General features: G+C 37.6%; 3 protein-coding genes across 3 annotated transcripts in view; 1 reads left to right on the top strand and 2 right to left on the bottom strand.

Moving 5' to 3' along the window:
- LOC138026240 (cation channel sperm-associated auxiliary subunit epsilon-like) overlaps positions 1–7141 on the top strand; it is a 13938-nt gene extending 6797 nt beyond the window's left edge. The window contains exons 14-27 of the mRNA XM_068873491.1: positions 542–621; positions 747–832; positions 1994–2069; positions 2157–2270; positions 3008–3091; positions 3204–3253; positions 3635–3710; positions 4035–4133; positions 4215–4291; positions 4785–4884; positions 5269–5352; positions 5728–5882; positions 6013–6213; positions 6925–7141. Of these exons, the coding sequence (XP_068729592.1) occupies positions 542–621; positions 747–832; positions 1994–2069; positions 2157–2270; positions 3008–3091; positions 3204–3253; positions 3635–3710; positions 4035–4133; positions 4215–4291; positions 4785–4884; positions 5269–5352; positions 5728–5882; positions 6013–6213; positions 6925–7141 (1499 nt within the window). The remainder of the gene's footprint in view (positions 1–541; positions 622–746; positions 833–1993; positions 2070–2156; positions 2271–3007; positions 3092–3203; positions 3254–3634; positions 3711–4034; positions 4134–4214; positions 4292–4784; positions 4885–5268; positions 5353–5727; positions 5883–6012; positions 6214–6924) is intronic.
- LOC138026241 (retinol dehydrogenase 13-like) lies at positions 6438–16759 on the bottom strand. The gene is made up of 5 exons (XM_068873492.1): positions 16622–16759; positions 13892–14011; positions 13177–13326; positions 10440–10991; positions 6438–7752 (listed from the first exon to the last, which is right to left on the bottom strand). The coding sequence occupies exons 1-5, from the start codon at positions 16701–16703 to the stop codon at positions 7400–7402; spliced, it is 1257 nt and encodes a 418-aa protein (XP_068729593.1). The 5' UTR covers positions 16704–16759; the 3' UTR covers positions 6438–7399.
- A 102-nt stretch (positions 16760–16861) lies between these two features.
- LOC138026242 (retinol dehydrogenase 13-like) overlaps positions 16862–27500 on the bottom strand; it is a 13118-nt gene continuing 2479 nt past the window's right edge. Inside the window, exons 3-4 of the mRNA XM_068873493.1 lie at positions 22093–22659; positions 16862–19538 (exon numbers count right to left, since the gene is read on the bottom strand). Coding sequence (XP_068729594.1) covers positions 19219–19538; positions 22093–22659 — 887 coding nt within the window. The 3' untranslated portion in view covers positions 16862–19218. The remainder of the gene's footprint in view (positions 19539–22092; positions 22660–27500) is intronic.

The following is a 27500-nucleotide window of genomic DNA, read 5'->3' as shown; positions in this document are numbered from 1 at the left end:
AAAAATGTACCAGTATAATCTAGAACTCATTTCTATTGCATTTGGATTCCACATAATAATTTCTTTTAGGTTGTACCAGAAATCCATAAGGGTTGAAACATGTAACGGCCCCTTGTGTGCTGGGAAACAAGCTTCTGAATATTCAATTTGCAAAGTACCATATTTGGAACAACAAGAGCGAGGGGTTTCCAAATATGGTACTTAGCACTGAAACATTCAACCATTCAGTTTGCACTGAACATTCGGAAGCTGTGAATGCGCGTTACACGTTTCAACCCTTATGGGTTTCTAGTTGTACGTATATGCTTGCATATATTCAATCCTAAGAGCTGCAGTTGCGATATCCGGCCAGTATTGGTCAAAGTGGGGGATTAATATTAATTAAACCATGCAATTCATCACTGGTTTCTTCTTGTTGCTGTGTACCTCATGTCAGGCATATGCATCGTTGTACAAGTTAAGAACCTTGACGTACAATGCACATATAAGAATAGTAGAGACCCACACAATAATGTTGATAAAATGTCACTTCCACTTTTAGGCAGCAATGGTGATTTTGTGGTTCTCTTGTCGAGCAACAGAATGTTTTATGGGAGGGCATTCCTGGAATATGTTGTAGAGGTACATTTTACACATGATGGTTTTAAGATGCTCCAAATTAAAGTCAGCTTTTGACAAATTGAAAGCCAGGATGTACTCAGGATCCCCCTTGATGTCCATGCAATATTTGCCACTTTTGTTTGCAGGTCTCTACTGGAGAAGACCCCTTCTCTGAATGGATAACAATGTTTGACATGCTTGCTGGCTCTTTGCTGCTGGTCTCTGTGGAAGGGTAAGTGATAGATGACTGCTTTCTATGTTGACCTTGCTTACTTGCTTTTTCAGAGAGCCATTTTTGCATTATTTGGATTGCCCTTTAAATTGTCTGATGAATTTATTAATATCACTTTGCTATTTTTTATGCTTTCTTTCCGACAGTTTCCTTGTAAGTTTTTCTTTTCCTTCAGTGAGTTTGTTTAGTTACTAGTTTACTTGGTTAACCCATGGATTCCTGGGGGTTCACCATTAACAAGTAAAATCGTCTGGCGTTAGACAGAGTATGGCCGGTTTAGGCTGGTTTAGGGGTGAATGGGTTAATATTTGTACAATTAATGTTGTTAGTACACAATATTAAAATTACCAGCATTCGTTTCTCATCGTCCATGACTTGGACATTTTTATCATTGTTTGTTGCTTCTCAGACAGATTTGTTTGCAGCTTCCTGAACTAGTTTCTTCTGGCCCTCAAGTGGCTCTCAGATAGCAGAGAAGGGAGAAATCTTAAAGGGGCTAGGTCACGCTATTTTAGGTAATTTTGTTAATTATAAGCTCTAAACGTCAAATTGGCAGAGCAGGAGTCTTTCATTTGCAAAATCACGGCTACATAACAACTGAGAATGATTTTCGAGCTTTGTAAATGACATTTTGATATAGACTGACATAAATTTGAAAAAAGGTGGGCCGACATTTTTCAAATTTACCCAAATTCAATCCATATCAATCCTCTCCAGTTTTGTCCATCCATGTCCCTTCTTGGCTTCCCTGTGTTTTGTTAGAGTTCTTCTATAGTGTTGAACATTTATTTTGATATTTTAGCGACCTAGCCCCTTTAAAGCCCAAAGAAAAAAAATTGGGGACAGGGCCATAGCAAGAGCTGTGACAACATGAATCTCCCGTCATATAGTCCTCAGCTTTCACTCCCCCCCCCCCCCAACTATCCGAGAGTCTGGAATCGGCAGGGCTAAAGTACAGGTCACTCAATACGTCATTTTTTTTTTTATAATAGTATACTAAAGCAACCCAAAACCTTCAAGTTGGCAAACCTTAAGCAAGCCTTAACGTCATTGTTTAGCATTAGGAAATTAAAAAGCTGTACTTTAGCCCTTTCTGTCTGAAACAGACTACCAGTAAGTTTGTTTATTCTCTCAAATTTGTTTTCTTTATTGTTTAATTAGTTTGGCAGCTCGTCACAGAAAGCTACCATTGAAAAATGAGGTGTTGAATGCGGTATATCCACGTACATCATGCCCAGTAAGCAACATCCTGTGACCATAGATCATTTTAAGGTTTCAATTAAAATAGAAAATGGATATTTATGAGTTTCCATCTGTCTTGTAGTATTTGAGGTTTACAACCAATATAACTCCAGAATTGCATTTCATGGACAAAGGTGATGAGAAGACGATTTGGGCTGAGCTCATACATCAAAGATCCACACCCAATCACATTAGAGTAAGTTTTGTTCTTTTAGTTCTGCCTTTTTCCCTACATTTTCAGGTCAGATCCTCATATAGCATTAATTTGCTCAACCTGTTAACAATAAATTACTACCGTAATTTCCGGGCGATTACCCACGGGTAATGTGTTAAATTTTGCGGGTTATAGGAAGGTGCGGGTAATGTGATAATTTTTAAATATTCCGGTATAGTTTTAAAACCGTAAGTAGTCATTAATGAAAGTGTTCCTAAAAACTGTATATTGCCTTTTTTATCCCGCTTTAATTGCCTAATAAACTTAAATGCTCTCGATGAAAACCAATGCAAATTTAAAACTTATCAACAAATATCGTTGGCAATCAATTGGGTTATCTGCTAGTGCGGGTAATCTGTTGAAATTTTTTTCTTGTTATTGCAAAAAATGACCGGTGCGGGTAATCGCCCGGAAATTACGGTAATTATAATTGTAATGCTGATGTGCACCCTGCCAGTTTACATGTAGTAACCCTTGAAAAGCCTCATCAACAATTTACAAAAGACTGTTAATGGCCTTCTGGTATACTTCTTAATTTTGACATAACTTTTGACAAGAAATACATGCAATAAACTTCACAAAATTACCCCTCTAGGAAGCAATTCGAATTCTGTAGGATATTCTAGTTGTATCATCTAGCTCCCATGATTCTTCTATACAGTAGCTCATTGGTAGAGCATCTGAAGTAGTAATAATTATTGGAATAATTATTATTGCAGCTGGAAATCTCCCAGTCTGATGTTCTAAGAATCAGCACAGAAGACAGAACTGAACACTACCAAGGCATAATCACACAAAACAAGGTAATTTCACAGGCTTTTGTGACATCACATGGTGTAAAATTGACCATAAATATAACAAATTATTTACTGATAATTATTTTTAAAGTTTATTTTCTTTTATGGTTTCATTTAGACATTTACTTTTTCATATGAATTAAGGAATGGAACTTCGATTTTGAAAAGGTGAGAAGTCAGTTGGGTAACTTAAATAGAATCTACTCAGCACTCATTTATCATCTGACAAAGACAGAAAAACCTATTTGTGTCACTGTTGGGAGGGAAAAGGTTTAAAGCAAAAAAGCAAATAATAATTTGTCCATCAGGAAGAATTTACTCCAGTTAAAATGCTTTGCTTCCAAGAGGAAAAATAAAATCTTCTAGGGCGTTATCTTCACTTCAAAACAGCCTATCACGACACCTATAAAACATACGTTCATAATCGAGCCTTAAACCCAATAAAACACATCTTGGAAGAATTTTAGTAATAAGGTCCGGCATGTTTAGCAAACTGTTGCATTATTTTCAAGTCTATCATGTTTAATTTGTATTTTCTGGTTTTCATAGTCCATACAAGTCCACTTCAGTTTCTGTGCAGCTGTTACCAAGTGTTGGAGAACTGATATGTGAAAATGACATTCAGGTATCAAATGATTGTAAAAAGTTGCAACTAGGGTTTTTTGGCAATGTCATACAATGCACTGGTCATTTCTGGGTACACATTATCTGACAATGTAGAATTTGAGCTTGCACAAGCTTTTTGGCAACAGCAAACCATTCACCATCTTTTGAGGGTCCTTTCAATCTTTGTTTCAATTTAAGCCTTTGGTATTGACAAACTGACACATCACCTTTTGTGTGCATATCAGACCTCTTTCATGGTTTGCTGCAAAGCTTGTATAATTACATGAGCCTGATTTGCGGGTAATATTTCTTCCAATCAACAAACCATCTCTCTTTTTTTCAGATCTTGCACATAAATATTGGTTGTCCACTTTCCAAGAGTATTGTGATAAGGAACTGTTCGGCACCACTTGGTGAGGGACCTATATTGCTGCTGTCACAGGTACAACATCAGCAAATATTGATGTCTTGCTCTAAAGATATTATGTTATTTCAGATCCATAAAAAAAATGTCTTTTTACAGGGAGAAATTAAAGATGGCCCAAGTCCATGTCATTTAAGTGCAGCCTTGGATGAAAGGTTTAAGCTCATTGTGGATCTGTAAGTGTACAGTGTCGAAGTGTTAGTAAACTAACAAAAACTCAGCCCACATAATTTAACAACTGAATCAAAGCTGTGTCACATTGGTCGGAAGAAATTATTGCTCACACCACTTTTCTATCCCTGCTTCCCTAAATCATCATCATCAACAACAACAACAAAACTAGTATATTTGCACCAAAGAAATATAGAACCATAAAATAGGTAATAGGACTTAAACCGGTAAGTAAGGTACAATACCCCCTAGAAAATAACTAAAAAGCTAATCTAGGTAGGTGCACCCTCTTCTTGCAAGAGCTATTGGAGAATTTTAGAATTCACTGCAGCCACCTTTTCTAGAAAAAAGGATTTATATTTAAATCTAAAGAGCACAATGTAGGTGCACCCTCTCGCTACCATCACCAAAAGCTTGCTTTTAAACCTTAGGGTAAAAAGTCAACTTGGAAATGACCTTTGTCAGTATTAATAACAGTCTTTGATGTCTGATCAACAGCTACGAGGGAGGAAAATTTGTGCAAGAGGTTCTTGAAGATTACATTGTGTGGGAAGAAACAGGAAGAACCGAGTTTGGGTACAGTGCCACCACTAGTGAGGTAGGAATACTATATCAATTAAATAACCCATTTTGCAATGGACCATTATATTGACTGCAGCTGGAGTGCAATGTGAATACACTGCAAACTAATAGTAATTGCTTTTATTGGAGATGATTGCCTTATCCTCAAAGCCACTGAGAGTTATATGTAAGAAGGTCAATGGGCTGAAAATGGTGGCATTTCAACTTTTATACGATTGACGCAAAGTAGAGCAAGCAAAATAATAACCTAAGAAATAATCCAGCTTACATGAAATGCAAAATTGTGTAACATAATAGGCAGTACCAAAGTACCCTTGACATAATGCACTTGCATGTTCAAGTTAAAAACATTTAAGTTGTATGAGAACAGATACTGTAACATTGATTTTTTTTTTATCAGGTTGGATGCTTACATGAAGCTCAGACATGGCAAAAAATGACGGGCAATCATTCTGAAGACCAGGGAAAAGCTTGGAGTCAAAGTGTAAACTTATTCTACTTCTGTTTATTTGTGAGATGCACTTTGAAATTAACATTGTTTCTAAATGAAGATAAATAAATCGACAAACAAGTCAGTCTATGGAAAGTTGAAAATCTGACTTTGAGGGTTTTGAGGACAAAATTAATATTTCATAGAATACAAGGAAGCATAAAACACTTTTTTCAAATAAACAGAAAAAAAGTTTTGAAGAATGCATACTGATACAAGCAAACTATGGAACGTTTCAAGGACCACACTTGGGGAGATACTCAGAATTGGTTCAATATAAAAACTAAATACAGTAACAGCCTTTGTATGCCTAGTATGCATCATGCACACTCACACACAGTCTTGTTTTTGTTTTTGCTTTCTTTTCAGAATTATCGCAGCTGTTTCACTCCTGGTGTAAATGAAAAAAATTTTGATGGAAGCCAATCATATGAGATTCTTAACTCTACTGGGCTCTCTCAGCTGGTTTTCAAAGGTTCAGGCTGGTTTCACTTCCACCTAAGGATTGTTGGGACCCACTTGAGGTAATTGAAGTAATTATTACGCTTTTGATTTACGTCTCATTTTCTTGCCCTTAGATTGTGAGGCTCCAATAGTATTTTGAAATATGTTTAGGGAATTGTTCAAACGATCAATGTGCATCTTTTCTTGCAGTTTTTGCGAGCTGAGCACTCGCTTTTCAGTGGTGGTCACTGGGAGCGAAGGCAAGGATTTCTTACCTCTTGTTGTGTCAATTCTTGTGGTCACAATGGGTTGCACTGTTCTGTTGTACATCAGCTATGCACATTACACTAAACAGACACTAAACCGTCACCAGGCAGATGAGGAGGAACAGCAAAGGCTACAGGAACTAAAGTAAGCGAGGAAATTATTTTGCCAAGACGGGAAATTCCACTAATTTTTTTCCTGTTCGATTGCCAAGTATATTAAATAAATATCTGAACCATGGAGGATATACATTGAATTCACTTATTGGAACCGTGGATATGAAAGGATTTGCAATGGAGAAAATTAGTCCATTTAATGCGACAACTTCAGCAGTTGTGAAGAGGGGTGAACAGGACTCAAACACACAACTGTGCGATTAAATTTTATTACACTTTATACTACAACTGAGCTGGTCAATAATTTCAAGTTTGTTTTGTTTCCCACAAGAGGTTAAATAAATTGTCAAATTTTGAACCCAGTGTCAAAGGAAGCTAGCAGTAATAAGATTGGTACATGTAAATACTAGTCATTGGCAATGTGCAGTTCAGCGTCAATGCACCAATAAACATCTTACAAACTATAGTTTATAAGAGTTTCAGCTAGGATGTGCGCCATTGTGAAGTGGCATTTGTCAAAAACAGTACTCTTACCTCCTGCAATGAATTGTGCAGACATCAGTACCAGGGGGAAAGCCTAAAAAATAAATGAACTGCTTATAAAAGCAAGAAGGATCTTTCTTCTGTTGACATCATGTTCATTTTTTGTATTTTAAGTGAGCCTGGTACTGTACATGTATATCCCTGCATAACTGAAATTTCCAAGATGCATTTTCCAGTTGGATTAATTTTGTTGTTGCAGGAGCTTGTTTTCCTCATTCCAACAAGGAGGTGACAATGCGGCAATGGCACATCGGCGCTCTACTGTTAACACTGTGCGACGTTTCACAGGAACAGCTATGCTCATGAAAAATAACCTGCCAGAGGAATGCCTGCATTCTCCATCTGTCAACCAACGCTTAGAAACCAGCAATGTGTCTTTGAAATCCAGGAAGAGTGCTCACACAACTGATACATAAACAACTCTGAGTGCATTCCAAGCATACGTGTATTTGCTTTTGAACCATCAGTTTTAACTTTTCTTGCATTATTGTTACTCTTTTGATCTTACAGTATGGTACAAAACTTAAAAACACTATCTGTTGAATGTAGTGTAAATAACCTTGTATTATTTATTTTCTTTGTTATTCTCATACTTTAAGGCACGACAAGCTTGAATAAACTTTTCGTAGTGTTTCTTCAACCTACGTATAACATAATTTATCTGAATATGTCCATCATAGTTGTAAGTTGTCACCACAAGTAATACTTCTTTGATTGAACCGATTTTTCAGTCCAGTAAGCTGCTCACTACGTTTCCACAACTCAGCAGACACCTTTTCATCTTTAGCCATTTCACTGCACTTGTATACTGCACAGTTGCTAAAGTACTCCCCAGAGACGTCCTTCAGTTCTTCTGCTACTGCACAGTACACAGTGGTCTGGGCACCACCATTAACTGTCTTGAAAAAGAAATATTTCAAAACCCACAGAAAAGGCTGTAAAATCCACATTTGCGTTATCCAGAGATTGCGTGAGATTTCAGTTCTTACTACCCCAGGGTGGAGAGCATTGACTGTAACCCCAGAACCTGTAAACAAAATGAATTTTTTTCAATAGGCCCAGTTCGCCTGATTATACCACACATGGCCCAAACTCGTGTTTCACGAGAGAAGTGACTGTGAAAGCCTCGTGTCAGCAACATCACTGTTCTAAGCAATTTTCTTGTTTTTTGAATTAGTTTCATGACAAAAAGCAAAGAAGCGAAAAGATATGAAATGAATGAATGAATGAATGAATGAACTAAAGTTAAGTCACCTTGAAATGACATGAACGGCAGATATGAAACCAAGTGAAGCTATTATCCTTGCAGTTATGAACACAATTTTAGGCAATTCATATCATTTATCATTTTGTTTGTTGATCATTCATCACAGGAACATTTGAACCCACAAAAGACAAACACCCAACATCAGTGGCTTCATAGCTCGCTTGGTTGGAGCGTCGCATCGGCACTGCAAGGTCAAGGGTTCAAACCCCTTTGAAGTCCTGAAATTTTCAGGCTTGTCTACCCAATTGCTAAAATTGTGTTCATAACTGCCAGTGTCACTTGTTTACTTAACCTGCGTACCTGGTGGTATTGTTGGTGCAAGAGGCAAATGAATGAATGGCAAAGCCACACTGAGAATGGGGTCAGGGGTGCTATTGCAGGGTTTGTGCTGGATTTTGTCAATAAAATTCCACAAGTATTCAAGGAGTTTTCTAGCCTGCGAACGCAGACGTATTTCCGGCGGTCGTTGGAGAGAAACGACTGCCGGAAATACGTCTGCGTTCGCAGGCTAGGAGTTTTCAAGAACCAGAAATTGAGCTTTCAAGTAGTCTTTATAAGAAGATTGCTATGCCATGATACATAGTGTTTCAAGTGTTTTCTTTGCTGAAAAAGCTGACCTTGATATTCCTTACCACGTCCTGCAAGTTAAGTGCATGCATGGGCATTTTCATTCTTTAACATTTCCCTAAAAGCCAATATTGAGCTCAATTTTTGAAATGTCTCTTTAACTGAGCATGATGGAATTTTCACTGAGGCAAAAATGTCCAAAATTAAATCCCAGGGCTTTTCAAGGCACGAACCCTGTATTGGTTACTTTGTTTCATTCATTTGATCTATTTTTGCTTCTTTGCTATTTTGTTGTGAAACCAACTAAAAAGATTTAGGGCGCGTTCGATTGACTATTCCGGAATAGGAATACACGGAATAGAAGTTTGAAATCCTTCGTTTTTGCGGAGATTCATATTGATATTGTGAAACATCTGCTAAAATGCTATTTTAAACATAGCTTTATTGTCCTTGTTGCTGCAAAACGCCACACATACATGTAGCATTTTAAATCACTCCACGTATTCTTATTCCGGAATAGGGTCAATCGAACGCGCCCTTAATTAGCACAGCGTTGTCACTGATGTCACGCTTTCAAAGTCATGTCTCTGCATGCACAACGTGAGTTTGGCCCGCCTATGAGAATACTCTCTAAAACTCATTGATAATTCATAAGCCAAAAACAAAAGAAATCACTACCGTGAAGGAAGTTTGGAAATGTGGTCTTAATTAGCATAAAATTTTGCCAACTTTGATCCCAAATATCTCTTAAAATACTGATTCCTTTGAGAAGCAATATCAAACACTCGAAAGAGTGTTTCATCAGATATCCAACCACCTCGAAATGTGTTAGAAAACGCGGCCTTCGGCCTCGTTTTTCAACTCACTTCTCGGTGTTTGGATAACCGATGAAACAATCCTTCTCGTGTTTGATATATTACATCAAAGTTAATACTACCAAAATCGGGAAAAAGGTCTATGAAGCAATAATTGAAAAAAATTCCTTTAAAAAGTTACAAAGACCTAAATATGGGGTTATTGCCCTTACCTCAGGCAAATTGTGATATTTCATGTTAGCAGTAATAATATTTTTAGATTACTTTTAAATTTTACTAAGATACTTTAGAGATACTTTCAGAACAAGAAGATAAAATTTGTATCCCCAAGCGCCCATGTAATGTTCTGTTTATGATATAGATATGGATGAAATGTCCAGATTTAAAACAACTTGTTTTACTCAATTTCAAAATGATGAAAAAGTGGTCACCAACCGCTAAAACACGCATGTTGTGTAACATGAAACAAGATATGAAAGTTGTGAAAATAAAATTGCGATAATGTAAAATTTTGCAATAAAAATGTTAATGTGGGAGAGTAGGATTGTCTTAAAGCAGAAAAGTACCGTACAATGAAGAGGAAGCTCACGTTTTATTGGCTAATCGTGTACATTACCATGACAACACCTACACTGTATATTCTCACATGTGAAAGATAAAAATGATATGTTCACTGTGCACGGTGAAGATATGATTTTTTAGTAAAAGGAAAAATCCTGGTATTTCATCAGTAGCTATATAAAATATAATATTATTATCCCTCCAAAATTTTGCATAAGCATTGTTTCTAATTTCTCTTGGGACCATTGTAAGTCCCAAAAGAAAATAAAAACAACATTATTTTATGAACATTTTTGGAGGAACAAGCAAAGAGTATTATGTTTTTTTTCTGTTATTAGCTAATAAGAGGCCAGATTGTCATTCTCTATACCAAGGAAATTGTTAATAATTATTAGGGGTTTCACCATTTTTCCTTCTACCAAGCAGTCTTGCTTGTAACCCATATGGTTTTAGTTGTGAGGTGTCTTTACAGGACCTGACTGTTACCGGTACATATATTATTACCTTTCAGTCTTTCACTCAGCTCTCTAGTGAAGAAAACTTGACACAATTTGCTAACACTGTAGGCCTTGAAAACTTGGTGATCTTCCTTCCTTTGACAAAACACTTTGTCAACATCGATTTGTGACTTTACCCAGGCATGCAGTCGAGCGGACACATTTATTATCCTGCTGGGTGCAGAGGCTTTTAATTTCTCCATGAGAAGGTTTGTTAACAGGAAATGACTAAGATAATTTACTTGAATTGTGTTTTCAAAGCCATCAACTGTTGATGTATGTGGGCCAAAACAGCCTGCATTATTAATCAAGATGTCAACTCTTTCTTCCTCGTTTCCAATCTCTTCTGCAAAATCCCGTACTGACTTGAAAGATGCCAAGTCTAGTTTTTTCACTTCAATGTTCCTGTTTCCAGTGTTATCGATTATGTCAGCTGCAGCTTGTAGGCCCTTTGTAACATTTCGACACCCAATGATAACCCTTGCCTTTCGACATGCCAAGATCCTGGCGGTTTCTTTGCCAATGCCTGCGGTTCCTCCTGTTATAATCACAGTTTTACCTGTTTTTTGAACAAACCAGAGTTTGTTAGTTCATATAATTATGTCTATACTTTTTTTTAATATAATTATAGTTTACCATCTAGTCCCAGGTCAAGATATTAACAAAAGTAACGATAAAAGCAAGGATCATGCCAAACCTAGATGGGTAAACCATATACTCTGATGAAGTGAATATATTAGTCTCTCCCCTTGGGGCTTTTCAGGACAAATTTACAATGCTTTGTGTGGGACTTTAGCCAGACTGCTTGTTCCACAGTTTACAATTATTATTTTAGGAAGTGAAAGATGTCCCTACGTCCCCTACTCTTATCGAATAGTGAGTGGGTTCTCTAATGTCCCATACTGTTTAATTTGCAACAAGGGCTATGAGACAGGACCTCCGGTTTACAGTCCTTATCCGAGAAGACTAGAAAGTCTAACCATGTGCAGATGTAATTACAAAGGCAGCACTTTCTGCTCAGTTATTTTTAATTAAGACCCTGAGTGTTGGACTGGCCAGAGTTGAACTCACGACCTCCCGCATGACAGCTCGATGCTCAACCAACTGAGCCACTGGTGCCCAGACTAAAAAAAGATAATTTTTTATTGTCCATTTTTCAACCAATCAGAGCACCTCCTGCCTGGTATTTTACCCAATTCCAATTCTCGTCCCAGAGGCCGTAACCAGCCAGAGGTTGTTGTTCTTGGTGCTGAGCGGAAGAATCGCGGACTCTTGGGACAAGAATGCTTAATTCCCACATTGACCCTGATGACAGGCACTTCAAGATTATGTTGTAGACTGCACCACATAACTTTCCATCTAATGACACTGTATGTTATAACTTGCATTTACAATGTACATACCAGGTTTATTAATGTACAATACATAACATGTGGATTTCAGGTGTCCAAAATATAATTATCTTAACAACTGAATGGATAGGCCTGCCTTTAACGAATTCAAAAGCAAAAGCAAAAACAAGTTGGGTCCAGGGCTGGTATAGTGGTGAGAGTACTGTACTTGTCTCCCACCTTTGTGGCCTGGGTTTGGTTCCCAGATTTGGCATCATATAGACTTTATTCATAAAAGGCCATCAATTTGTAATTCTTTTCTCCAAGTGCAAATTAGCCTACCAAGTCGCGATACCATACAGTGAATTGAAAAATAAAATCTTACTCTAAAATGAGGCTTAGTAGGCTAATTTGCACATGAGCAAAAGAAGACTGAAACAGGTGCCATTTATGAATAAGGTATGGCTTGAGTTTATTGGTTCTCTGCTCTGCTCTGAGAGGTTTTTCTCTGGGTACAGTACTCCGGTTTTCCCCTCTCCTCAAAAACCAACATTTGATTTGACTAGCGGAAATTTACAGCGTCCCCAATTTATGCTCCAGCTCTTGAAGACTAGACACTTAATAAAGTTTGTTTCCTTTCAGTGATTTTTGTCAAAGCAAAAAAAAAAAAAAAAAACAGTGCTGGAACCAAGGTATACCAAAATTTGCATGAACTGCACATGGGATCTGAGGAAAAAAGTATTACTGCTTGCAATCTAACACTCATTAAACTGCACTGGACATTGGCCAGTGGCAGTCTTGCTCATCATGCATCTAAGCATCTTAGTGACCCGTCATCACATCCACAATCATGGGTGGTATGCTAACTTTTATGTATCATTTTGGATCCCCGAGAGCCCTCTTCAGATTAAAATGAAAATGTCTTTATGCATGTGGACACCCCAGGTACCTTACAACAAAAAATTTGCATCCATTTTAAACCATGTGACTTGCCCACCCCATATTGTTGAAAATAGACTTACTGTTAAGGTAGAGAGTGTCTAATCCATGTGGGTGGGTGGGTTGTGGGTCCCTTACCCTAACCCTAACCCCTTTTTAAATCAATGACTGGAAATTCTTGAAACAGACAAGACCTAAGACCTACATGTAAGACAAATTTGGACCGAGCACTGAGGGAGCTAATATAACTTTTTTTATCTTCAAACAAACACGACTCACCCACCCACACAATTTAGCCTCACCCGTTGAGGTAAGGTATTGTGGGTTTCAAGAGGACAAAGAGAGCTGTCAGGAGCTGAAACAATACATGTTAGGTAGGAACCTAAATGTCACATCCAAGATAGCGGAATAGATCAGTCTTGCCGCCTTTTCTATAAGATGAAAAAAATGCATTTACAATATTTATAAATGTACCTTCTAGCTTGGCAGAGCTTGGGCAAGATGGACCTTCAAAATAAGCTTTGATAAAAGCTCCCACAATAGCCAATAGTGGAATAGCAGCAAGGAAGAAAAAGCTACCATAAGTTTCCACATTGGCTTGATTATACAGATCATGGACATTGGCTGAAAGTTAAAAGTCATTTTTAATATATTTTGCTAAAACTAAAATTCATATCAGTGACAACAAAAAGTCACAGTATTCAAGTCACATGAATCCGAGTCTGAAAATAATGACACAGAAGGATCTGATCATTTAGAAATGGCATTCTGAGTATTTTTAATACATTATACAATACCAATAGTAACCAAGCATTTAGGTCTTTCTAGCCTTACTGAGATAGGCAAATTTAAAAGAATGTCATACTGTAAGTTATTATAAACCAAAATTAGGCCAGAAGGCCTAACAATAATTATTTAACATACAAAAGAATAATAAATCAATGGCAACTTATAAAAGTGGCCTCTTCCTGTTGGTAGTTCGGTATAATAATATTGACATCTGAATGTATGTAGGTATGAATTTTTATACCCAATGTAACATACATACTTGAAAAAATATCAAATTGCCACTGGCACAAGGCACACCCAGTAGACCTGGGTTGAATGCTTCAGCAGAAGGCTGCAGAAGACTTACTAGCTACCCTATTCTTCAAGTGACAATCAGCCACCTACATGTAGGACTGCATACCTTGAGCACATTTTCCACAGCTTACTTTGCAGTGCTTTAACATCCATTTTGGATTTTTCTTGCATTCTCCTTTGGCAGCCCAATGACCACACCTTGGATGATGATCCTCACAAGGCACACCTGAAAATGATGGAAAGCAAATTGTTGCACAGCGGATAAACTATTCACCCAACATGAAAGTCTGTTTGCCTGATACATGTATGTAGTAACAGCAAGGCTGCTGCCTAAGGAAATTTTCGGGGAGCCCTTTGGGCTTCCAACATTAAAAGTTAGTAGCCAAAGTCATTTTTTCAAGAGCCCAGAATTAATTAATTCCAGCTGGGATCATATTAACAAGAAAGTGAGGATGAATCAGGGCGCCCGTTCGGGCTACTCGTTCAGAAATTTGGTCGCCCGTGCTCGCAAATAAGGCGCCCCAGGCGACCGGGCGACTGTTAGGCAGCAACCTTGAGTAACAGAACTAAGAGCAAACAAAATTTAAATTTTATTCATGTTCATACATGTACAGATGGACCTTTTCTTGAAGTGATTACAATTCTTGCACCTATCATTGAGAAACTGAGGCTGTACTTACACTTCCTAATGGCTCATTGTGTACTACACATGTACTGGCATTATACACAGTATACCACAAAAATAGTCTGGGAAAACACCTTTTTAGTTTGGGTGAATCAGTACTTTCATTTTGGGCAAACTGGCTTTAGGTGAGGAAGCAGTCAGGGGAAATGAACGTACTCCAAATGATGAACTAACATCATTGAATGACTGGTGAAATCTCCACTTAACAAACAACAGTACTATTCATAATGAAGAAGTTTAAAGGAACCATTATTTTTCAGTATAATTTACATAAAAGGAACCATTATCCGAATGTAACAAACTGAATTTCGCTGCCAGTTGGTCTATAAACTGAATTAGAACACCTACAATCATGGACAAAAGTGTTGGGAAGGTAACTTCATTTTACAGATACCCCCCTCCCCCTTTTCAATGTTGGATTTTCCAGGGGGAAAAAATGGTGACTTTTGTTACGTGAAGAACTCCAACATTGAATATGGGGGAGGGGGGCCACAAGAGCATGGTATTTCCCACATACTTCAGCCAATAGTTAGGAAAATCGAATTAGGAGTGAAGTGAGCTGATGCGTGCAACCTTCCCAACAACTTTTGACCACGCTTGTAGTGACTCTGCTTATTAATTAAATCAAAGGAAAGTGTGGTCAGAAAGCCCTAGAACTGTCAAGGCTGTGCCGTGATTATATTGCTGCCAAAAAACAGATGACTAGTACTTTTGTATTGCTTTCAGATGCCTGACACCAACCCTGAACGACAGTCAGTGGAAGAGGCATTCTGAGGTTGGCTTACTCCAAAATTTCAGTTACCATGCTACACCTGCCAACTTTTTTCAATTTATAGGCATGACATTTTTCTCCTGAGAGTTCCAAGATTTTTCGTAGGGCTCCGATGATAACCGCAGATGTTTTGAAGACTTCCATCTAGCCAATACATTGACCTATTCTTTGAATATTTATAAGATTATACAGAATTCTGAGAAAGTCGATCATTCAAGTGGATTTTTATTTTCTCACACTTCTTTCACTTGGCAGGTATACCATGCAGATCACACAACAAACAGTGCATTGAAACACATCAAAAGGCAGACATAGTTTCAACAATTTAAGTAAAATGTTATAACACAATTCTGAGATAATGATTTTCTTTTTTGAAAAAATGTGGTTATTTTTGGAAGCCAACAGATTTTTCCATTACACAACTGAAAATCTTATTTTGGATTTTTAGGTTTATCTGAATCATAATAATTATTTCCTGGCTACAATACGTATTACATGTAGTATCCCACGACATTATTATAATTTTGTTCATGCCATACGTTTTCCAATGTGTTTAATAATTAATAGCAATCTCCATTGTCATTGATCTGTCAACCAGAAGTTGATTGGCTGTTGAAACAAACCTGGGTTCTTTTGTTTCAGTGGTATCAAAAGAAATGGTTGGAAACGAACAAGAATTGTCACAGTCAGTGAAAACAGCTTTCTTGAGACTGACAAATATATTCTTTGCTGGGGTCACTAAAATGTTGTAATCAAAAGACGTTATTGGTGAACCCGTTGTCTCATGCCTGTGTCTTGTGCAATACAAATTTTCTTGAAAAATTATTTTCTGACTACTAAGGTTGTGTAAATCCACCTGCACTTGTAACAAAGTTCGTTACCATATGCAAAATCGCAACAATAATGGAATTCATTTGACATTCATGGCGAAGATGTGCTCGAATTTTGCTTATTTCAATAAAGATTTATAACAAGTTAAGTCTGTCAAGGAGTTCAAGTCTTTACACAGAAACTCTAAACAATCGAAATATACTTATCTGAGACAAAATATGACGACTGCAACACAAATTAATTTTACTTAGCTCCATGCATGTCCATGTTTTATTCTGTTGTAACCCAATGTAGGTCGAGAATATTTTCTCAAAATTGGACTCGTTTTTGCGCGCATATCCTCTTTAAAGTGAAGAAGGCAAAGGATCAAATCGTCTGAGTGTTTCAGTGTTTTGCTGTCCAAAATAGGGATATCGTAATGTGCACAAATCGACCATCCGTCCACACAAAGCCAGAGCTTTTATATGTGCTCGCTTTTACTTTAGGCCCTAAAATGCTGGTTTTCCTGCGGTCTATGGTAAACAAGTAAATGAATATATCTTACTCACCAGCTACATGAGACAAGAAAACGACCAAAATCAACGCAAGAAGGAGATCAAGAACGAACCCCTTCGCTGCGACTTGCACCATTTTTGAACTATTAAAGAACTCGTACGTGACATGTCGCGTGACGTATACTGCTTCCACAATCACGTGAGGCATAGGGTGGAAGCGTGACATGTGCAAACAGGTGATTTTACTCCAGGAAAGTTTCTTTCAATGCACGTGCATATGTACGCATAACTTTAATGAAACAACAAAAGGACAATTCCCTTGAGAGCATCATGTGGTCTGGAAGTACAAGCTAAATCGATGTGACAAAGGAGAACAAAAATGGCCACCACCTTCAAATATGCAATTTTACAGTTGTTTGCTCAGTGACCTTGCCTATGAATGGATGTCAGGCTTTCGGTGACCTTGTATTGATACAGACCTCGCTACTTTTATCATGTAAATTGTGTTGCTTTAATCGTAATTAGTCTACATTAACATTAGAAAAGCACAAACAGGGTAGGTAACTTAGTCGAGGTGGGTGGCGACAGGACAGAAATAGGTGTCAATACAGATTGTCGGATTTGAATAGGATAAGAATAAAAGAAAATGATGTAAAAATACTCTCCTACCTTGTATTAAACAGACTTGAATGAAGGAAAAAGGGTAGTTCAATTGACTTAGGAAAAAGAAGGAATTAACTGGATAACTGAGGACTGTAAACTGGAGGATAACTAAACTGAAAACTTTGAGATATTGATGTTCATATAAAAATTTTAAATGAAACACAAGGCAGAAATAAAAAATGAAATATGACAAAATACCAAGTCTAAAACCTCAAAGAAACCTATGTTTGAGACATCATTGCAGTAAGTTAATTAAGCAACTTGAGCAATTATAATTTGCAAGAGAGTTTGACAAGCTTAGATATCTTTCATGCCTCTTTACCAGATTTTAGATTGTTTCATCAGAATCACATGACCTTGAAGTGAGTGCTTTGCACCGCATTTCCTTGGAACAAAGCTGGGAATTTTAGGACACCAACTTTATACCCAAATATGGAAAGAAATAAGATTGAAGCTTGATGCACAGGAAAATGCATGAGCCATGTTACATCCAAATAAGGAAATATTTAACAAAAAAAAAAACCAGCTTTGAACCAGAGTTATACACTTCAAGGTCATCAGCTACTGGTTTCATTAATTACCTACAAAAATCTGTTCATTAAGGTTGTCCAACATGCAAGCCATGCGAGTCACCTCGCAGTTATTGAAAGCTGTTTATCAGCACTATTTGAATTTAATTGTTCTCAGATCCCTTGCACGTCTGCCTCGCTGGCTTGCAGAGTTTGTGCATCCTTCCTGTGACATCCATCTGAATATCCAACATTTTCATATTATTTCTCATGCAACATATTGCTCAATAATATTGAATTCTGAAATGTTAACCCATTGACTCGTAAAATCATCTGGCGTTAGACAGAGTAAAATACTCAGTCTGTTTAGGCGTCAAAGGGTTAATTAACTTAACCAAAAATTAGGAACAATAACTGTCTCTCCAAGTAACTAATTAGCGTGCTGCATTGATGAAAATAAATGGGCATTACTAAACCACGAAACACCAAAACACCATGTATGACCCCATCATACATTGAATACTTAAACCAACTAAGGTTGGATTTGAGATTAAAGATTGTTTTAGGTCTAATTAGGCCTAAAACATTATTGCTCCTAATTCACTGAGATTAAGATTAGGATTCAGATTAATACTGTCATTAGCATAATAGTAGCACAATAGTAATGGTTTTGTAACAAGTTTTTTTTTTTTAATTGAGTTACACACAATAATTACAATACTAGCATTACTGACAACATTAACATTAATTAAGTGCGACTTACACTACTAACAATATTCGTGCAGTCAATTACACTACTTGTAATACTTCCTACTTATGCCACTTACAATACTAACACTTACACTACTTACATTACTTACAATACAATTCACCTACTTACTCTACTAACAATACTAATATTTACACTACTTACAATATTTACAAAAATAATTAGATTACTTATATTACAATGCTAAACAAAACATCACTTACATTACAATACAAAGCACAATTCACTAATTGAACCTACTTGCCTACTTAGAATTACATGACTTACCAAAAAAAAAAAAAACGACACCTTAGTTACTTTCTTCCAACAGTACAAGGTAGATTTAGAGACACTGCTGGTAAAAAAAAGATAAGATTTTGGGCTTTGCTTTAGTGTGTCTGTTTTAATTGGCTAGTTAAATCAGAGAAAAAGCTTTGCGACAAAATCTGTGACTTAGGGCGGATCTCCACCACCGCGCAACCCCCACACGCGCACGGATGCAAACCCCGACCAAACGCAAAAGTCTAGCGAGGTTCAACCTCCATGTCCACGTTTTGTAACAAGTGACCTGTACTTTAAACCTGTCCATATAGATTATAGTATAGTAAAGACAAACAACCTAAAGATGTCAGTTTAAAACTTTACATGACACGGCGCTTACACATTGCAAAATAATACAAGTCATACATATATGAAGGTCAGATATGTCTTTATCCAATAATTATATGACATCAGTGTTTCCAGTTTTCACCAGTTAGGCTCTCGCTGATTTCCCATAACTTCTTTGCCACACCGGGATCATCAATGATAAATTTGTTTGAATTTTCCTTTACTTTACAATCACTGTAGTAAAGCCCAGATTCACTTGCTGCCTCCTCTGAAACTGAACAGTAAATTGTTGTTTGTGCTCCCTGCCTGGAATCCTTAAATGTCAGCCATGTCAGGAATCCAAACAGCTGCTTCAATAGAGGTTTTTGTAAAAATGGGAAGTGACGCCAAATTTCTGTGACTACGGCACCAGGATGAAGAGCATAAGCTGTTACTCCACAACCTGTGACAAGAACAAAAACAACTGATTTGGTACAAGATCAAATCAATAATCCTTTGTGCAGTGTTTTGTGATGCTATGGCTGATACAGCTAAAAAACAATTATGACTAGTCAGAATTATTATTGTTTTTGGCTTGGCAATTTCCAGATGATTGACGGCATGGCACGTGTATTATTGTTAATTTTCATCTAATGCTGAACATCATGACATTCCAACAACATCTAAATATAACTATGACTAGTTATTATGTATACTTAAAAATGCCTTGTGCAGTGGCGAGAGCATGCACTCGCCTCTCACCAATGTGGCCCAGATTCGATTCCCAGACTCGGCGTCATATGCAGGTTGAGTTTGTTGGTTTTCTCCTCTGCTCCGAGAGTTTTCCTCTGGTCGGTACTCCAGTCTTCCCCTCTCCACAAAAACCAATATTTGAATTGATTTGAATTAATTTTGCGTCTACAGTTTGCTCTAGTGTTAAATCCATTGACAGTTAAATAAAGTTATTATTATTATTATTATTATTATTAGTAGTCGTAGTAGTAGTAGTAGTAGTAGTAGTAGTAGTAGTGGTATCATTATCATTATTATTATACTTCTAAAAGGGCTTAAGAAGAGCAGATGAGAAATAACTTGAAGAAGTAAAACAACATTTTAATCTTTCTTTACAAGGCAAGCTGGCATGAGTAAGTTAACACATGTCTTGTAAAATTTTAAAATGTTTTTTATTTCCTCGATATTATCTAACAAATTAAGGTCGATGACCTCTGATATAATCTCCATTCATCTCCCTTTGAACCAATCAATGATAATTATAACTTATACATGAACTGTTATAGAACCTGCTCTAAGTAATAAATGATGACTACAATAGCTCCATCAAATCGCAGGACTTAATATTGTAACTAACAATAATCCGAAGCCAATTTGAGAACTTTAGATTATACTTCTAGCACTTGATGTCAAATTAAGATGTTTTTAACATGTACCGTCCCAACATGATCCAGTCTGATCTAAACCTCTTAAAGACAGTGACGGTATACTACCATTTGCATCCATCTTTGACCTGCTGAAGTAAAACTTCACGCAAAATTATTTTGCATCAAGTTTTACTTTTCAAACATTAATGGTTTGTCCGGTAATGTGTTTTTGACCAATGAAACGTTGGCGGTTACATTGTGCATGTTGTCAATTTCACTACATAACCGCCAACGTTTCATTGGTTAAAATGACACATAACTGATCAAACTGTTAACATTTGAAAAGCAAACCTTCACCCAAAATATGTCACGCTTCAAGGATGGATGCAAATGGTAGTAATCACCAAATCCCACTGATTTCAGTTTGTGAACGATATTAACAAATGGCAGTTTGGCCCTTGATGAAATAATGAAAAGAACAACAAGGAATATGAGATAGTTTAAACAGATTGTGGAACATATCAACCTGTTTCCCTTTAACTGTACCAAGTAAGATCCTGGAAGCAGAAATAAAAGATAGACTGGTGCAGCATGCCTTTGGTGACAATCAGTCAATCAAAGAGAAGCAATGGGCTTACCGACACAGCTACTCGACTGAGCTCTTCCTTGCAAATCTGACAGAAACATTGAGGGGAGCTTTAAAGGCCCATCAGGCCGGCGCTTATCTCCAGTTTCCGTAGCATGAAGCGATTAGGAGTGTTTATATTTCCCCCTGGATGGGGTCCTAGTCCATCGCAGGGTTACCCCCAGTATTACACCGGTACCCATTGATACACCCTGGGTGGAGAGAGGCACCATGAGAGTAAAGTGTCTTGCCCAAGAACACAACACAATGTCCCCGGTCAGGCCCTGAACCCGGACCACTCGATCCAGAGTCGAGCGCACTAACCACAAGGCCACCGCGCTTTGGACTCCAGTAATGTTGTCGCAGTATTGACCTCAAGAAACTTCGTAGACTACTCAGGAAAATAATCATTTCAGGAGCTTAATAGTTTCACTGGTTTATCGGGTTCAACGGTTAGGAACAGATTAACTGATTACACATATTTTTAAGTAGAGAAGTAAAAATTGTAAATTTTAACGTTTGATTGTATTAGTTTCTTACTTAGTTCACGTTTTAAGAATTGTAATCTATTAGAATGTTTTCAGAAATGTGTTTTAGTTATAATTAATAGTTTTTAATTGGATGAGTAATAATTATTTTGTTGGGGTGTAGGGATGGCGCAGTGGTGAGAGCACTCGCCTCCCATCAATGTGGCCTGGGTTCGATTCCCTGACTCGGCGTCATATGTGGCTTGAGTTTGTTGGTTCTCTACTCTGCACCGAGAGGTTTTCTCCCGGTGCTCCGGTTTCCCCTCTCCTCAAAAACCAACATTTGACTTGACACTGTCCCCATTTGGTGCTCCAGGGCTAAATCGACTAGACACTTAAATAAAGTTTCTTTCCTTTCCTTACCTCCTACTGCATGACCCCACAAGCTTTTTAGCTTTAATTTTTATAGTGTGTATAAATAAAGACAGTCTGAAAGATACTATTCGATTCTAGTCTATTATTATTACTAGAATACATGCATCTGACCTTCTAATCGCCGACTTAATTCCTTTGTGAAAACAACCTGAGCAAGTTTGGACTCCTGATAGCGAGGTAAGCCATCTGACTTTAGTGTCTGATTTGAAACTTTGAAGTAGTCTTCATGCAGCTGGCTCAGACTTAACGTCTTCCTTTCACTGCCCATTGATGAGACATTTACAATGCGACTCGGTGCTGACATCTTCATTTTCTCTATCAGTAGCAAGGTCAACAGAAAATGGCTGAGGTAATTCACTTGGAATATCATTTCATTGCCATCCTCTGTGGCACTGTGGTAGGATCCTATCAGCCCTGCATTGTTGACAAGGATATCCAGCCGTTCCTCCGTTTCATTTATGAGCTTTGCAAAGGCTCTTACAGACTCAAATGAAGACAGGTCAACAACTCTGACCAGAACTTTATCACTTGCAGTTTCTGCTATGATATCCTTGGCAGCTTGATTGGCCTTTGCCTCGTCTCGACAAGCCAAGATCACCTTAGCACCTCTCCTAGCAAAATCGAGAGCAGTCTCTTTGCCTATGCCTGTATTTGCACCAGTAACAACAGCAGTTTTACCTGTAACAGTGAAACAAAAAATTATGAGCTAATCACTAAGATGATATAAGCTGTAGGCGTTTTGAATTTATTGAAAAATAAAATGCTTATTCAAATTTTGGCCATCTTTATCTCAACAGAAATATCCATTGGAGTGTGAATGTTTTATGATACTATCTCAATTCTCAGTCGTAATACAACTATGTGTTGGCCCTAGTGATGGAAATGGGCCTACACATGGACAGAGAAAAAGTTTCCCTCCTAGGTTTTGCAAGTCTAGTTATACAGAGTTCATATAACAAGCTACAATAATTATTTTAATAATAGAGTTGAAAAACTACTCATCTCTGACTGGCCAAAAAAGTGTAGTCCTCATGTAATACAGGTGCAAATTTGTAACACTTCTCAGACTACAGTCCCGGACAAAATTGTTGAAACACTTTACAATACCTTGCCCTCCTAGCAATGTTGTTTTGGCAATTGGGCTCAGAAACTGGCATTAAAGAACACTGTAGGGAGAGAGTGAGCTGCGAAAGCTTCAGATCTGTATAGTCGTGTACTGTTCCAACGAATTTTGTCACAGACTGTATTTGTGAGGAATTTAAACTATTTATAGGACGTGCTGACAGCGTCATAAGTCACACAACTTTACAGTCGCCTTCATAACCGGTACGATAGCCCTGCGTAACGTTTTTCTTCGAGACTGAGTTTGATGTACAGTGTTCGAATTTCTTTTGTTACATATGCACAATGATAAAATAAGCGAATTTGTTTAGATTTAGCTAAGAAGAGAGTCATGATCTGAAATATGGTTTTTCTTGCTGCCACTGATAGCGTGACAAGGGCACGAGCGTATTTGTTTTATCTCGCATTCAAAGGTTTTCTCTTGGTAAAGTAGCTAAAATGCGCTATATTTCTCCTAAAAGCGCTTGCAGATTAATCAGTGACGATTTTCCTGGAACGGAAAGCACATACAAAGGTTTAACAGTTAAGAGAAAACCTATCCAGCCATTGTTTAATTCAGGACGCCTATGGAAGGCAAGGGAGGCCCACAAGAGCGAAGAAGGCGGGGTTTCTACAATTGCTGTATATGTGAGAAACGTTTGTCGCTTTCTAACTTCTAAAGGATATTACTACCTACAATCAACAGGAAAGGACTTTCGACTTCTTGGATGTGCTAAAAAGATTAAGATTTGCGCTAAAAATGAGATGACAACATAGTGAATATATATGAACGAAGGATATTGCCTTTTACCTTGATGTAGTTTACTTCAGGAGGTCGTATAAAATACTAACTGATGCGGTATTTTACATAAAATGACGATGTATCGCCAACTGTCAAATATTGTTACGGCTTAAAATTAGTTTGCACATATATGTATTACCCGGCCCAATGTTACGCGAGTAGAACTTCGTAAGAGCCGAAAAATTTAAAGAATACTTTTTATGTTAGTACAGTTTTTATTTTATAACTCCTCGACAATTTCTGTTGGTAGGAGACATGGAAATGCAGGAAACACAAGTTATAGTTATCAAAAACACGAATTTTGCACAAGGATAGAAACTTATGACACGTGGTGTAAAAACTTGTTTACTTTAGTTCATTGCGTGAGCAACTTTGTACCAAAATGGTGACACGCAGTTTGAAAACGTTACAGTATTAGACGCTTTCTACTGACTGTTTTTTCATAACAGCTCCATTGTCGGCTAATTTGATATCGCTTAACATTTTTTCGAGTCGAATTTCGCTAGGCAAAACCAACAAGAGAAGAAAACAACGACATTGTGTTAGTGTGCACGAGTCACCACTGTATTAATTAAATTTAGCAGGATTATCAAACTTTTTCTCAGTGCATTGACAGCGTCACCATGCACATTCGCCTTAAAAATGGCTATTTTCTCTACTCTTGTGTCCAACACAATCGATTCACCTTCTGTGTTTACTGCCCTTTCTGATTGTTTTATCATCGTGGTTCAATTGTGCATATTTCTCACAAAAAAGCTTTCTTAAAAATGGTGACTCATTGATGACTCGTTGAATTACAGATGCATGCTAATTAACTTTGTGAGAAGATCAAGGCCGAATAAAACGGGAGCATGGGGAAATACTCTCTTGTTCCTTTTCGGGAATTTGTGCCTCATGAAATGAATAAAAAGACTTTCGACCAGCGATCGCGCATCTAACAAGGTGAACTCTTCCTTGCTGGTGCAAAATATTGGAGAATCGAGTGAAAAGTCAACATCCCGTGCGGGAATGTGTTTTGAGTCTAGGTAAATGCGCTTTCTGACCTGCCAAAAGAAGTGAGAAATCGTGCTGTGCGTTCATTTAGGGACACCAACGAACGTCATTTGAGAAAATCACTTCATCGCTGTCTGTACTAACAGTATCAACCAAAGCGATCGTGGTCGTACCAGGATTACAAAACGGTTCAAAACCAGAGTTTAGAGGAGTTATAAAGTGCCGCAACCAGTAACCCCCGTTAACAAGATATTACGATATTTTCCTTCCTGGAACAAAACTCGAACGGCCTCTGCAAATTCATCCTGGTTAAGGTCGTTCCTAAACAGAACATGCTCAGCCACAGTCAACCTTCTATGAATTGGCTTTTTTTTTTTTTTTAACGAGAAACAAGCAACCAAATTCAAAGACACCTGAACATGATGTATGTTTCCATTTATTGTCGAATTTATCACAAATGTGGCGCAACATCTCACTCTAGGCCGCTAGAAATCAAGGGTTTCCTTCTCCTAAAATGTAGCATATTTCCCACCAATTCTTTTCATAACTGAAATTCCTCAAAAATACAGTCCCGGACAAAATTGTTGAAACACTTTACAATACCTTGCCCTCCTAGCAATGTTGTTTTGGCAATTGGGCTCAGAAACTGGCGTTAAAACAACATTGTAGGGAGAGAGTGAGCTGCGAAAGCTTCAGATCTGTATAGTAGTGTACTGTTCCAACGAATTTTGTCACAGACTGTAGGTTTTGCAGGTCTAGTTGTACAGACTTCATAGAACAAGGTAGAATAATAATTATTGTGTAGTTGAAAAACTACTCAGTTCTGATTGGCCAAAAAAGAGTGCAGTTCTCATGTAACATGTACGAGAGCAAACTTGTAACACAAGAGCAAATAACAAATGCACAGGTCCAAGTTTACGGTTCAATGGCTTTTAAACATGAACAGTCTTGCAAACAGACGAAAAGAGAGATTGGTAATCCTCACACTTTTCTGGCAATTTTAGCAATTGGCTCATTAATATTCCTATGAAGGACTCAATGACTCACTTCATTCAACGAGTCCTTCACAGGAACAAATGAGCCCAACAAATTTACCTGTTCTCAACTGAGTGGCTTTACAGCTCATTTGGTTGAGCATTGGGCCAGCATTGCGGCAGTCCTGGGTTCGAATTCCATTAGAGCCACCTGAATTTTTCAGTTGTCTCTTAACCCCTTGACTCCTGGGGGTTCCCCATTGACGAGTAAAATAGTCTGGCGTTAGACAAAGTAAAATACTAAGTGTGGCCAGTTGAGGGGTGAATGGGTTAAAGCCGCTTAAATTGTCCAGATAAATGCAAGGATCACTTTTCTTTTTCTTTTTACCTGCGCTTCAAATAATTTTATACGTTCATTTCCGTCTTGTGAAAGTTTGAATTTGACAAACGTTGTAATCTATTTCAACCAATCAGTTGTATGAACTACAAAGAAAATTATACAGCACCTGCTGTCAAAATTTCAATTGTTTGATGTTGTCTTCTCATCGTTTTTTCGCGTTCATGTATCTTTAATTAGTAATTATGTGATTTCTTGTGTGTTTTTTTGGTACATTAAAATAAGCACTTGCAAATTTTCAGACTACAAATAATGAAATTGTTTGTCTGAAAAAGTTACTCGAGCTTGTTTACGCCAAATTGCACTCGAAATCATGTGATTACCTATACCTAAAACCGTTGTGACAGTGGTTGTTGACCGTTTACAAGCAGAAACCGGTTGGTACTTGGTTTGTTCAAAATTTAATGGTAAGCAAATACTCCCGAATGGGAAATTCAGTTACAAAATTTGTTCAACTTTACCTAGAGAGTCTGGAGGGAGGCAAACTCATGCGGGAATGCAAATGGTAAACACGTTACCAAAATGGGCTTTCCGGATTTTTTTACTGGGTTGCCTATGGGCAAACCCAGTCGAGGTCTGCGTTTAGTTTGTTTGTTTTCTTTTTTTTTTTTTTTTTTTTTTTTTTTTTTTTTCCCCGTGTCGGTAAAAGTCTTGCCTGTCACTACCCTGGTAAGTGGTGTCTTTGTGTATAGAGCCTTCTGCGCGTATTTTCTTAGGATCGAGAGGGTAGTGAAACTGCGTAGATTTCTCTGGTGGACGCAGTAGAATCATCAACTTAGCCTGCAATGGCGTCGAAAGTCATGCAACGCGAATGGCGTTTTAGTGGATCCTTAAACAAAATATACCCTTATGGAGCTCAATAATAGAAAATCAGTTGGATAAACTGGGCATGAATCTCAAAAGCGACGAGTACTGGACTTCGACAACAATCTATCGCCCGTCGAGACGAAATCAAAGTGAGCAGTATTTACCTGAAGTACATGGTAATTTGACACAATTGAGTTTCTTGTCTTCACGCACGCAATGAATTAGGAAGAGGTTTTCGCCTCTAAGAGCAAATATGTTGTTTGTTTCAATAATATTGAATTTTCGAGCTTAAGGTTGAAATGTGATATGGGAGAAGTTTTTTAGTATTGCTCTGTAAGTAGGAAGGGTTCACAGGCCTGTTGGAAGCGTGCTTGAGATTTTGACTCCACTATCCAATCAGACACAACACGACTAACTCAATCACAACACAACTGTGTAGATACAT

The sequence above is a fragment of the Montipora capricornis genome, chromosome 12, assembly GCF_036669925.1.
Source record: "Montipora capricornis isolate CH-2021 chromosome 12, ASM3666992v2, whole genome shotgun sequence".
NCBI lineage: Eukaryota > Metazoa > Cnidaria > Anthozoa > Scleractinia > Acroporidae > Montipora > Montipora capricornis.
This window is presented reverse-complemented; position numbering and strand designations above follow the sequence as displayed.